Raw genomic sequence first — 13,437 nt, 5'->3', positions numbered from 1 at the left:
TTGCCGAGGGATTCACGGTCAAGCATTCAAAAGAAAATGCTTCATATATTGCTTGAGAGTTACATGTTCTCTCCATTTATTTGGATATTAGGAGGAATGCTACATGTCCAGCAGTGTTATCAAAAGCAATAGCTGGATATCATCAACACGGGGTGAGGGTTGAATGTGGAATATATTTATATATCCTACCTTTGAAGGAACCCTACAAAACCTACAAAAGAAAAGCTGCATTTCAACCTTATTTCTGGCTTTCAGTCAGATATTCTCATTTCTACTCCGAGAATATCCTTCACGACCTCATATGTCACAAAGGCAATCGCAATGGATGGTACCACCTGTAACCCCAAAAAGACAGAACAATGTAACAATGGGAACAGCAGAGATAATGAGAGAATTTAAGTTTTGTTTCCTAATTCGTAATCGACGAAACAAACAAAATCTACTAACCTTTACTGAATTGGGGACAAGACCCTTGTACAAGGCCCCGAAGCCCTCATGGTGCACTGTTTTCCTGAATGCATCAATCATTCCGGCATATTCCAAAGGAGCTTTGCTCCTCCCTTCACCTGTCACGACTGAGGCAGCATCCTTCCAACCCACCATCTGCATTCTTCTGCGTATGACATCAAGAGGGTAGGCAACAGTCTGGCCAATGGTTCCAGCTACGGCGCCACATGCAAGCCTTGTGACAACACTCAACTCTGAGTCTTCAACAAGACCATATGGTTTAGATTTAACTAACCAATCCTTCAGTGATTCATAAACAGCAAAATTGAGGCCTACATAAGGAATCTGAAAACAAAAACAGAATATTCGTGAGACAGCCATCGATTTCATGTTGACATATGATTCATCAAGGTCTCAGTTAGTTATTCTGAAATTTAATAGGCTGGAAAAGGAAAGATAGGTGTTAACATTATCTATTTTTCTGCCCTGCTTGGTGATGAAGCCAACAAGGAACTATGTCTCAGAACATTAATACTCATCATGAGCTTTTATGTTTTGGAATTAAAATAGCATACCTGTCCCACCAAAATTCCTAGTAAACTTAGATGTTTATGGTAGTTTGGCTATTTTTATGCTAAAGTTGTACACGAGGTTTTTCCCAAAATTTGCAGAAGGATGTCATAGCACCAGCAAAACTAACAATAATAAATGGAAGGAAAAAAACCATGAAAAATAAGCAAACGGTAAAAAAAAAAAAAAAAAGGTTGGCCTCTTTCTTAAACATTGTTAGATATGAATAGATACTTTTTCACTGGAAATTCAGTTTCTCCAATGCCCCAAAATCAAAGATCAAACTACACAACACCTGATTATACACAGTTATAATGATAGATGCTTTGAAATACTTACTACTCCTATGACAGATGGAAGCCACCCTTTGTACAAAGCACGAAAACCTTCTTCACGGTAAACAGTGCCCAATGCATTAAACATCCCTCTGTACTGGTAAGGTGACTTTTCAGTCTGCATAGAGAAAAGATGTTAAAGGAGCATGGGGAGGAGTTAGATAACTGAACCATAAAGGGACACATCTGGTGTCAGCAAAAACTAGAAAGGGTACCTGAACTGTAATTCTTCCACGGACCATGTCCATTGGATAAGTAGCAGACATAGCAATAATTCCAGCACATGCTCCAGCACCAAGACGTAGTACAGGAGTGATTTGAGCATCTTCTGCTTAAGTTAACACAAAGTTATATGTTACCAATTTAGAAATAAAAAATGAAAGACATTTGACATATTACGAGAGACTTAAGATATTTCAAATGTATGGCTGATACATAACTAGTTCCAATGACCATCTGCTGTCCATCTGAAAATACCAAGTCAAATGATTTTGTCCACATGGAAAGCAGTTGTCCAATTACACAAAAAGCACACTGCATAAATTGAGATACAAAAAAGAAAAACTAAGAGATGTTTTGTCATCAATTTTGCCATTTCAAGTTCACAAATTAAAGCCAATGAATTAGCTTATAATCTTTGGAAGATGTCCAACTCCTCATTATTACCTAAATGGTTCTAAATCAAACACATCAGATGCTGTTCCCAACAAATAAATCCTCTTCCTCCACACAACTATAAAACTTAATTTATTTAAACAGAAACAGCACTCCAGTTTTTCACTTTAAAACAACACGATAGATAAAAACAAAGGCGGACCCAAGGACCAAACTAGCTTGGTTTCAGAATATGAGAATGATTTTCCCCTTTTTTTCTCACTCCAAAAGCACAGAGACCAAGCTGCCTGACATGGCATCAAACAAATTGTTGCTGTTGCCATGAGAACCACTCATTTTTCCAAAACTCAAAGCCCTGAACCATGAAGCATGCTAAAAATTATGCTATCCATAAAGAATATCAAAACAGATTCTCTGAAAGCTGTGTCCCTATAAACAAATATCTATATTAAAAAAAAGGGTAAGAATACCTAAGAGAAGTTATTTGCAAGACAAATTTGGTTGTACTTCTTAATGAAAAGCTCCAATTTGGTGCAGAAGAAGACCAGAACAGTAAGGTTTCTCTTCAAGCAGGAAATGAGGACAGCAATTGCAAAAAAGAAACTGTAGACTCACCCATAAACAGAGGTCAAAGAACTAAATAGGAAGAAATAGTTGTTTTCAGCTGCTTTAATGTCTAATTGCCAGAAAAACCAAAATGTATGCAAGATGCTATTGAGAATTGTTACCGTGCCAATATGTGATGGATAAGGTAGTGAATTCAGAACATAGTAATCACATGTCACCTGGAATGTCTGATTGGCAGAGTGTTCCAATAAAATAGCAATACAGAAACCAATAAACAAAAGTATTGCATCAAATTCACTTTTTTTTGTGCCACCAATATACATAAGTGCAAAAAAAGGAGTTTAAAAGAAGTGACTCTAGATAATTCTTGGGTGTTAGTATTTCTATTTCTTGAAGCTTCAACCACCTCATACATACATGTGTCATATGCAAGAATATTTATGGTACAGGAACTCAAGATTATTATATATAGGCATACGTCTGTAGCAAATTTCTTTCAAATGATATAACTGAAACTTAAGGGAAGACCTATTACTGCATCAGTTCGTAGCATCAAATAAAATACCTAAATCAAAGAAAAAACAGAATATAAGGATAGGTCATACCATTGCCAGACTGCCGACGGTAAAGCCATAAAATTCCACTGCGACAAGGTTCATATCCAATCATCAGAAAGAATAGGGAAATGTACAACATTAAATTGCAACAGTAAGAACAATGGAAGCTAACCTCAGATAATAGGATCTAAGTAGATGGATAGTTAGGAGTGATTTAGCACAATACCAAACCCGCATTTGAGAAATCCCATGGTTAGCTATATCTTAATTTTGTAATTGTTTGATGCAGACTTGTCTATGGTATATAACACCATTTGGTGAAAAATGTTTTTCAATTGAGACCGCTAAAATAAAGGCACGGTTGACTGGTTTGTTAAAAAAGGATGGATAATTACATACGTCAAGGAAAGGTACACAATCTTGGAGAGACCCACAAAGATGATAAAATATGGAATTCCATCACTTAATTTCTATCAAGCATGCTTTCTGAGCCCCTATTGAAACAGAAATCTTTTTCACTAATCAGTTAGTTGAAAATTTAAAGTAGGAACACAAATAGGTAGTGAGACAATAAAATGAGTGGACCAGCAGGCTGCAGCAGACCCATAGGCTGATGCAGTGTACTGGTCCACAGGCTGCAGGCACACCAGCCAGCAGATGCAGCAGGACTGAAGCCTGCAATTATTAGCCTAGCTGGGATGCAGGCACCAGCCTGCAGGCCTGCAACCAACAGCTGCAGGAACAGTTAAAAAAGGGTCTTTACATCTGCATATTCTAAATGATAAAACTGCATTAGACAACTAACATAATGATACCAAAAGAAAAGAAAATTGACATAGCAGAACATAAATTTCTTTTTTTCTTCTCTTTCATCAATATTCATCTAAGTGATAAAGAATCAACATGACAATCCAAGAGTTTACCTTGATGCTTGTTCATAGCTAAAGAACTTGACTGCTGAGTTGGGGACAATCCGTGCACAGTTGGTACCATTTCCTCTAAATAGTCCTCGAAAACCCTCAGACTTCCATATATACTTAAGGCCTTGGATAGTTCCATTATACTGAATGCTATGAGGATTTTGAACCTATATTTACAATCAAATCCAAATTATTAAAAGCTATAAAATCAAGAAAGTCATGTTGTTAAAACTTAAAAGACTTCATTATTCAAAGGTTCTACAAGGTATAAGTTGCGTAAACAAAGAAAGACATTAGTTGCATAGCAATGACACAAGTACCTCTATTTAGAGTTAATTTAGCTGTGTGCATATATGATAACAACCATCATACAAAATTTAAAATGGAGAAACACATTCAAAGAAATCTTTGAAATCTGATCAAATAGTGATGTATTAATTTGTAATCAATTATCCCTAAAGGACACGGAAACCATAAAAATTCAATATTAATTTTCAGATGATTCATCTTGTTTACCAAAAATGATGTTCAGTCCGTTGACTTCATTGACGTTTGTTAAAGAATGATATAACAAAGTAGATATACCAAATTCAAACATAAGCCACAACGTCAACTATCCATATGCCATAGCATGTCATTAATATCAAATCAGAAGATAGGACATGCCTGCCAAACCACCTGGTCAGGTCCATTCATAACGTTTTAAATTGAACCATGCTTTTACTATATGCATCAGATCCTCCACTTAATGCACTCATCTAGAATTAGCATGATGACTCATCCAAGAATATCCCATCATTAGCATGACGACAATCGGCATATGAGATAGGATAGACTAGCCACTGCAATGAAGTAGAATAATGATATGCAGGTTGTAAAATCTAGGTGACGCTTGATGTTCATGCCAATGAGTATACAAATTTTGGCCTTTTTAAGCCATCAAAGTCAAGCTAATACAAAAAAGGCCAAATTGATAGGTCAGCACACCCATTCCATGCTATTTAACTACACTTTCGACATTATATACAAGATAGCCTCATTTTTAATACTTTGAGACACCCATCTGAAACAGCACAATGATTCCTCTTAGAGTACCACAAGTCACGACCAGAATTGGTACAGAAGAAGGTAGAGTAGGCACCTTGCAAAGAGGTACTATTGATCTTATTCTCCTTAAACTCTACCAGTCAACTAACTAGTAAGGGGAAAGAACATATTAGTTCTGGCATTAAAGTTCTTGATCCATAATTAACAACGCTACATAATTGACGTAGATTGATAAAGACCTATTTGATAAAAATCGAATAGGCTAAACTCTGCTTCATATTGATAGAAATAAAAAAAGATAGCCTGAATCAACCAATCTGGTCATGGATAAAAGAAATTAGCTGGTGTTTTCAATTCATATAATCTAATTCTAATATAATTGGTTGTCTCTAGTAGATTTCATTCCATTCCAACCAACACCGATCAGTCTCATATGGACTGGCTGTGACAATCATTCATAGCAAAGAAAAAAGAAAAAAACAAATCAGTATATCAGTCCTGTCCCAAATAAACCAGGAAACCGTGGAATACAATTTAGTTCATTGATGATCAGTTTAATAAGATGTTAAACATCAAGTCCATCTCAATACTCTTCAATCTAATGACCGCATGCTTATGATATGCATATACTTGAGAAGTGTTTTGTGTCAAGTGAAAAGAACATTATCTTACATAGTTTGATTGTCTGAGGTCTATGAGGTTAACATCATGTGTTTTTATGAGCACTAGCCATCACTTATATCCAAAAGATCTGAAGGCAAAAAGACATTGGAATCCAATATAAGTTTATATGCATTGCATTCTAACACTTGAATGCTACATTCAAATCTTTGGATAACTGACATGAAAAATTAAGATTTTTGGACATTGATCAAATCAAGATATCACTAAGCCTGATGTAGCTGGTTATGCATTTAGGAAGAGATGACCTATACCTAATCAATATGATTGAGCCTACAATCCTAAAATTCAAAAATTTAGCATGAAGTCCCATATTGCATGTTTATTCCATTGAAGATAATTTTCATATAAAAGAAAGACCACTCAAATTTCATTGTCAATATCAAACAAGATAAACAGAACCAATTAAGAAAACATGTCTTTCATCAACAGAAAAGCAAATGCAAAAAAGGTTCACGAGAGCTTGATCAGTTTGTTTCTTTGAAAAGGACATTGATATTAATGAGTTAATCAAAGCACTATGCACAGATATCTTTTTCCTTTTCATTGTACGATGTACATGAACTGTACTATCAGGTGCCATATTGAGAGAAACAACACCCTAAAACCCTAAAGGTGAAGTATAATGAGTCATCTCACCAGGTATAGAATAACCTAATAATCTCAACAACTACAAGGCAACAAAACAACAGATACATAAGTTAAATCAAAGTAACAAAAAAGAACAGTCATCAGTAAGGATCTATACCTGAAGCAAGATTTTTAACCTCTCAAGTGGAGCAACAGCTGTCCTTGATCTGCAAAAGCATTCATAAATAACACATATCACATGCGAAAGTTGTAATCTTACACAATTATAAGATACCAAATTTTAATATGAATAAATAAAGAAAAAATTAACACCTCAGTAACATTACATTGATACAACTAATAAAGTAATGCAAGAAGGACACTATTTCTTATACACACAGGAATCCATTGCGATGGAACACAATTCCCCATTGTTTTATCAAAGTAGCAGTCTTCTGTAAAAATATGTTTAAGTGAAGATGCATAATATAAAAATCCAACAGGGAAAGTGGAAAATAAGACGAATGGATAAACAATCCAAAGTAGGCCTTTTAGTCCAAAAATTCCTCCACAAGTGAGAATAACACATATCTATGCTTAAAAAACACGCAGCTTGTTTTACATATTTCAGTATTGAGCACTAATGTGTCATCAGTAAGAATCCTATGTTGCATAGCTATTTATAAACTTTTATGATCATATTAATAACCTAACAATAAACAGTGTCCAAAAGTACCTTACAATATTTCAATCAAAATTTTTTTCATTCAACTACTTACACAAAAATATTTGGTCACCATGCTTCAAAAAAGGCAGTTGTCATTGAAGTCCCAATCCAACTAAAATTTAATCCTTATAGTCCAACATCCACTTATGCAAATCTTGTTTACAGTATTGAATAGTGGCTATTAATTCTGTATCCCTAATCTCAATAATAATAATGGAAATCATTAAGCACTGAAACAGAAGTCTACTAGACAACTTAAGCGAACTAAAATACATGTATTATTGAGTAAAAGAATGGAAGATGACCTAACCTTCATTATTTTTCCTGACCTGATTAACAATTCTTCACGATATTACTATAATATTTGAATCAATGACCTAATTGCTTGCAAAATACTAACCGGGAACTCATGATCACTAGACCCCCCCTAAAAACCATGATCTGCATATGACATTTAAGTGATAATATTTGCCTTTCAAATCACCGTAGTATATGATCCAGATCATTAAAATAGGAACTGTAATATAGGGAATTATGTCTTGCAATAGTAATTGCAATGATACTGCCGTTACCATACTATGACCACAATGTTCCACATTCTTGGTAATCATGGCTTGCAACAAAATCAACAAAAAAATAAAAACTAATTTAGCATAACACCACCTAATTCTACTGAGCCGTCAGATCTAGCCATCCAAATTCATCTATCAAGATTGTCAAATGACAGAGACTAGTACTGTATTTGTTACGTGTTGGTGTATGCAACCTGCATGCTAATGATGACCAGAATGTCATTCATCTAATCAAGCCCTACATTCTAACATTGTTATGGTTTTATCCGCATTTACAGAAAGATTAGGAAACTAATATGAAGTTTGACCAAATATAGGTAATGGCATCAAATGTCAAACATTACGAACATACCCCCATTTCCCTGATAATTCTACATCTGAAGCCAAAAGTCGGAAAGGTTGGTTTTCATGCTCACTACAACAATTAGGATCTCAAGAATCAAGCAACCCATAAATAACTAACAACTAGTCGAGCAGGCATCAAGACCTAAGCGAGGATAAAAAACAACCCAAGCAGACAACCAAGATTTCAAGTTTTACCCAAAATGGGGAAAAAAAGAGAGAAGACGGCAATTCTCAAGAAAGAGAACAGGACGCGTGAATTTGATGAAGGAAGAGTCTCAAGAAACGGAGATCCGGAGGACTCACACTCCTCCCGCGACGCCTCCGGCGACGAGGGACTTGCAGATGCTGAGGATCGCGTGCCCGGGAGCCTTGACGCCCTCCCTCGCGAGCTTCGCCTCCTCGGCAAGGTTCACGATCGTCGTCACCGCCGAATCCCCCGTGCTCTTCCCCACCACATCCTCCGACGCCATCAAACCCTACAGCGAGATCGGATCGGCCGAAACCCTAACTAGGACCAAGGATCTCTCAGCACGCGTCTTCCCAGGCGAGAGACGGGAGGAGACGGATCAGGCGGCGGCAGACGCGGCTTTAGGGCTCCGGGCGTTCGGTTTTGTATGGCGACACTTCACAAGCAGAGAGAGTGAGAGAGGAATCGTACGATGAAGGCGATGCTTTAATTGGCTATGGCGAAAGAACACGTCTTATCGTCTTCCACCTACCCATCGAGATACCCTCAAAGAAAAACGATAGATCGACATGTGGTTTCGCCGGGGCCCACTATTTATTCAATAACAATGCGGGTAGATGATGCCAGAACGGCAAATGAGTGTTCGTGGTAATTGCCGGGACTCATGCAGACCCGTACTTGCGGATGGCCAAAAGCCGACCGGCGGATCGCCTGATGAAGATCAAATTACGGAATTAGCCCTAAAGAATCTGGATGAGTACGTGGTGACGAAATCGCATCGTGTTCGTTCCGAAGGCAAAAAACAAAAAACAAAATAAAAATGTTTTTGTTTTCCTCTGTTTCTTGCGTTCTGTGAATATACAGGCAGTCATCCGAAAACACATGCCATATGTTTCTTCTCAAAACAAAACCGGAAGAAAAAAACAAGTTTTCTTCTCGTATCGTCTGTGAGTAAGGAAAAATAAATAATTCCCATGGAAGCAAATTGACGTGCGAGTACTTTTTGTCCACATCGAGCTTCCTCACACTGTAAACAATCACTTTCACGTTATCGCTTGCAGTCGAAGGTGGCAGAACGGCTGGTGACATTACAGGACAAGTGGAAACACGTATCTGGTTCTCATGTCAACAGTGCCCACCAATTCCTTGGTTGCTCCGGAAGCATCTGTTCTCCAACTTTCCTTGGCCTTACGTTACTCATAATTATTGGAGGTTGAGTTTTCAGATTGTGACAAGTATTTTATTTATTTATTTATTTGATGGGCCAAATTGGGCCTCGATTGAGGAAGTGGGCCTCGATTGAGTACGCTTACACCACGTAAATGCTTGAGATATTATTAGCCAATGCATGTACAGGACCAAGTCCAATCATTTTACGTGGTGTTCTTGTTGTCAGGCATGCAGACACGTCTCACCACGTATTGCCAGTGGATGATGAAGACGTGAACTCCATCGTGGAAGCAGGAGTGGATAAGTTTAGAGGAAGCCAAGAGAAAGCTTGGCCGCCACAGTTGCAACTGAGTCAAGTGGGAAATATAGAAACAAAGATGTAGAAGAAGAGTTGTAGGCGTTTAGAATGCCTATACGTGCCATAAAGGCGTCGTCTTCTCCTTCCAAGAAGATACACGGCGGTACTGCAAGCCATTATCGAGTACGCTTGCAGCCTCGATGGATGAACTCTAGATTAGTCACTCGGAAGAAGACAAGCTCGTGCATGCAGTTGGATGACGACGATGCTTGTTTTCTTTAGTGCGAGCTGCCCTTTCCGTTCACAGAACACAGTAGTCGGCTCTTTCATCGCTGTCCGCCTTGTTGTGATCAGAAGTGTATAGTTCCAACGACAGCTCGTTGCCGGAGGATCATATAACCGATCATACGGTAGCAGGAGAAAAGGACAAGCAAATGATTGGGAAATGTGAACTGGTCTCCGAGCAACACGAAGATATGAACACACGATACAAGGAGTAACATGTCATGCGGGAAACTATCCTATCACTGCCTGGCTAGAAGTGGATTTGGGTATCAAGTGGGATCAAGTGATGCATGTTGATCACCAAAAAGTGCAGCTTTTTCTGTTCCTTCTTCACCACTGATACCTCAGAAGAAATTTTGCAGACAGACTGTCTGATTTCACAAGTTTCTTTCAACAACAAATAAGAAAAATGTTTCATTGATATTAACCACTGCCCACACCTTTGATTTCTTCCTTGCAAATTTAATGTTGGAGATGCTGATCAGTAGTAGCCAACTTTAGAGGCCAAATCTTTGTCTTTGCTTTTGCAAGTGATAATGCCCTCCACACAGGCGTTGGAACCTCGATGACCAATCCCCCACACTTGGGTGATGATTCTTTCAGTGTCGTTTCAATGGTCTTCAGACTATGCTTCCACTAGGACTAAGTGCTTCCATGCTTCTCGAGCATGGCAATTTCCTTGGACCACCTCACCAAAAGCTTGTAGGCCACCAATCTAACAAAGGTTTAGCAAGCTTAAACAGTTCAATCTATTATGCTTTATGAGTCATGCTATTTGTTTGGCATTCTCTTTGATATCAAAACCACCATCAGAGACCAAAAGAAAAATGGAGGACCCCTACTTGATTTGGTAGATAGCATCAATAATCAATCAAAAACATTCTTGACTCCAAGCTCACACCACAGTGAAGATTTGTGCAATGTAGCAGTCAAGAGTCAACAATAAGAATTGATGAGGTTTTTTTTGTCTTTGACAAGGCATCATTCTCCACCAGTTGTAATCCACTCTCTCTCTCTCTCTCTCTCTCTCTCTCACACTCTCTCTCTATATATATATTAAGTTTGTAATTTTACTCTCTCTCTCTCTCTCTCTCTCTCTCTCTCTATATATATATATATATATATATATATATATATATATATATGTAGGTGTGTCTTTTGATCAGTTGAACTCAGAATCAAATACCAGAACAAAAAAAAATCAAGATAATGAGAGAGAGAGAGAGAGAGAGAGAGAGAAGGAATCTTCCTAATGCCCAACATACTTAGAGGGTCTCCTCATCACAAGTCAATTCCGACAAAAAAGACATGAGAAAAGCAAAACATATTAGTCATTTCAGCATTCACAATTTGTATTTGGTCCCATTTGGATTCCATGGCTCTCTCTCTCTCTCTCTCTCTCTCTCTCTCTTTTAAACCTACTTCAATTACACTCTTTGGCAAAATCTCATATTTAAAGATATTTTGCATCATTTTGTTTGTGGTTGGAGTAGGGTAATTGACAATAGAGAGCATTAACAAAAGGAGCAAGTAGGGAAAACATGTGCACTTTGGTAGAGGAAACTTTCAATTACCAGTGAGAAGTCTTCAACTCTTATCTAATAATTAACTCGACTAATGATGATAGCCTGGTCACAAAGGTCTTTGCAGACTCCTAGTTCATTTTCTCTCTCTTATTTTTAAGACAAAGATTAGTAATACGTACAAGGAAAGATATCTTCCCTTGAGGTCTCCAAACTTCCGCATCAGACACTGTTCCCATAACAAGACAGATATCAATGCTACAGGACATTAAACGTGAAGGCTAAACACTTCAGTTTAATGGCAGTGTCACTGCTGATGGTAGATTACTTGTCCTCTCCACCCCAATAAGAAAAACGTACACGCCGTGTCTTCTGCAAAGGCTGTATCCTTTCCGTATGGCAACACCCACTGTTCACCATCAAACAAAAGTATACATAAAGCTCGTGCTGTGGACTGAGCCAATAAGATAATAGCACGTCAAGAATCTCACAGTGGAACGGAGCCTTGACCGATTCCGGCCAAGGCTTCTGGAACCTTAATTGCACAGAGTCAATGCTGCTTGCGGCAGAACAGTGTCTTGGTTTTTGTGGTTTTGGGGAACTGCGTTGAAGCCCTGTAGATGATAAATATTGGTGTCCATACTCGATCTACTATTGACCGAAATGATCGGAGTTGACTTTGCATCATCTTTTTTTTTCTTTTTTTTGTTGAAATTTTTAGCTATTATTTTGGTGATAATGTGTGCCATTTACTTACATTTAGAGTTCAAGATTTTATTTTATGATTTTATTATACATAAAATAATACCTAATCACTTATTTTAGAATTTAAAAATAATTTTATAAAAAAATTTAATCCTAAAATATTGATCTCATAGTGATAATGATGTACCTAATTTATTTATCCAGGCTTTGAAACATTATCATATAGATCTCAAACATAAAATATAACACTAATAATTTTACATAAAAAATATTTATTTAATTAGTTAATCATATATTTTTCTCACACCTAAGTTGATTTACTTGACTCACTTACTTTATAATTCAAAACCTTTGGATCTCTTTTATCTTTTTTATTCTTGTTGGATGACTTTTGGGTTATTGAGGATTCACTTTGGTTTGATATGGAGGCAAACATCTTTCATTGCTATAGTTTTAAGGGTCTTATGAGGCTTGTAATAATACTATTAATAATTTAATATCTTATATTTTTAGTTTATTTTTTTAAAAAAATTATATATTTATGTTATAACGAAGTCCATTGAACCTATTTGTTCACTGTCTTTATCACATTAGGTGAGAAAAATCAACTCTTGGTTGGTCAAATTAAATTATGATGGTTCTTGAAACCATGACAATGATAATAGCATTAGCATTGTTGCTCGATGTGATGATATTTTTATTTTTTTAGTTATAAGTATCTTTAGAAACGAAGAAACGAGACAGTAATAATTACGATGCTTGATGGATATATAAGTAAATAAACTCTATAGGGGAGAATTTTTTATGATTTATATTTTTTGATTTGCTCTAAGGTGGATGGGATTATTTTCTCAGTAATAAAGTATTTTATTTTTTTAGAAAACCTTATTTAGTAAGCTTTATGCCTAAAATATTAGTTTGACTAATTTTGCCCTATATTGAAAACTTCATCACATAAATTTTGCACGAATCTTACAGTAATTGTCTCACTTGAAAAAAGAGACCATCATATAAAAAATTCACTAACCCATTTTTCTTTTTTTTCTTTTCATTAACCAGTAAATCTATATCGGATCTTCTAAGCAATAATTATTACAAAGATACTAACATTAGTAGGAATTGGTAGTGTTAATAATAATACTTTTCTTAAAATGGAAGTGATTTTTGTGTGTGTCAGCTGCCAAAATGGAAATAATAATAATAATAATAATAATAATAATAATGGAAGAGATCGTAGCGCTGATGTCCGGTTGGGCTGACACGATGACGTCTTTCCCCAACAATGTCCTTTACAGCCCCGAATGATTCGATCTCCA

At 36.6% G+C, this 13,437-nt stretch overlaps 1 protein-coding gene across 2 annotated transcripts; it reads right to left on the bottom strand.

Moving 5' to 3' along the window:
* Positions 1-25: 25 nt before the first annotated feature.
* On the bottom strand, positions 26-8,598 carry LOC135617886 (mitochondrial adenine nucleotide transporter ADNT1-like). Of its 2 annotated transcripts, XM_065118622.1 has the most exons (9): positions 8,257-8,346; positions 6,488-6,536; positions 4,015-4,178; positions 3,140-3,177; positions 1,793-1,886; positions 1,568-1,680; positions 1,357-1,470; positions 448-792; positions 26-335 (listed from the first exon to the last, which is right to left on the bottom strand). In XM_065118622.1, the coding sequence occupies exons 3-9, from the start codon at positions 4,148-4,150 to the stop codon at positions 252-254; spliced, it is 924 nt and encodes a 307-aa protein (XP_064974694.1). In that variant the 5' UTR covers positions 4,151-4,178; positions 6,488-6,536; positions 8,257-8,346; the 3' UTR covers positions 26-251. The 2 variants fall into 2 exon arrangements, with proteins under 2 accessions (XP_064974694.1, XP_064974693.1); XM_065118621.1 differs by lacking the exon at positions 1,793-1,886 and having other exon boundaries at positions 8,257-8,598.
* Between the last annotated feature and the right edge of the window lie 4,839 nt (positions 8,599-13,437).

Source organism: Musa acuminata, chromosome BXJ2-7 (assembly GCF_036884655.1).
Source record: "Musa acuminata AAA Group cultivar baxijiao chromosome BXJ2-7, Cavendish_Baxijiao_AAA, whole genome shotgun sequence".
In the NCBI taxonomy this organism is placed as follows: domain Eukaryota; kingdom Viridiplantae; phylum Streptophyta; class Magnoliopsida; order Zingiberales; family Musaceae; genus Musa; species Musa acuminata.
The sequence above is the reverse complement of the archived record's forward strand: the minus strand, read 5'-3'. Positions and strand labels throughout refer to the sequence as shown.

Bases quoted from the DNA above. Each gene is read 5' to 3' on its own strand.
- LOC135617886 (XM_065118621.1), bottom strand. From the start codon at position 8,423: ATGGCGTCGGAGGATGTGGTGGGGAAGAGCACGGGGGATTCGGCGGTG. The intron at 6,537-8,256 runs GTGAGTCCTCCG...ATGCTTTTGCAG, and splicing joins GGAGGCGTCGCGGGAGGAGT to ATCAAGGACAGCTGTTGCTC. The intron at 336-447 runs GTTAGTAGATTT...TTGGGGTTACAG, and splicing joins TTGTCCCCAATTCAGTAAAG to GTGGTACCATCCATTGCGAT.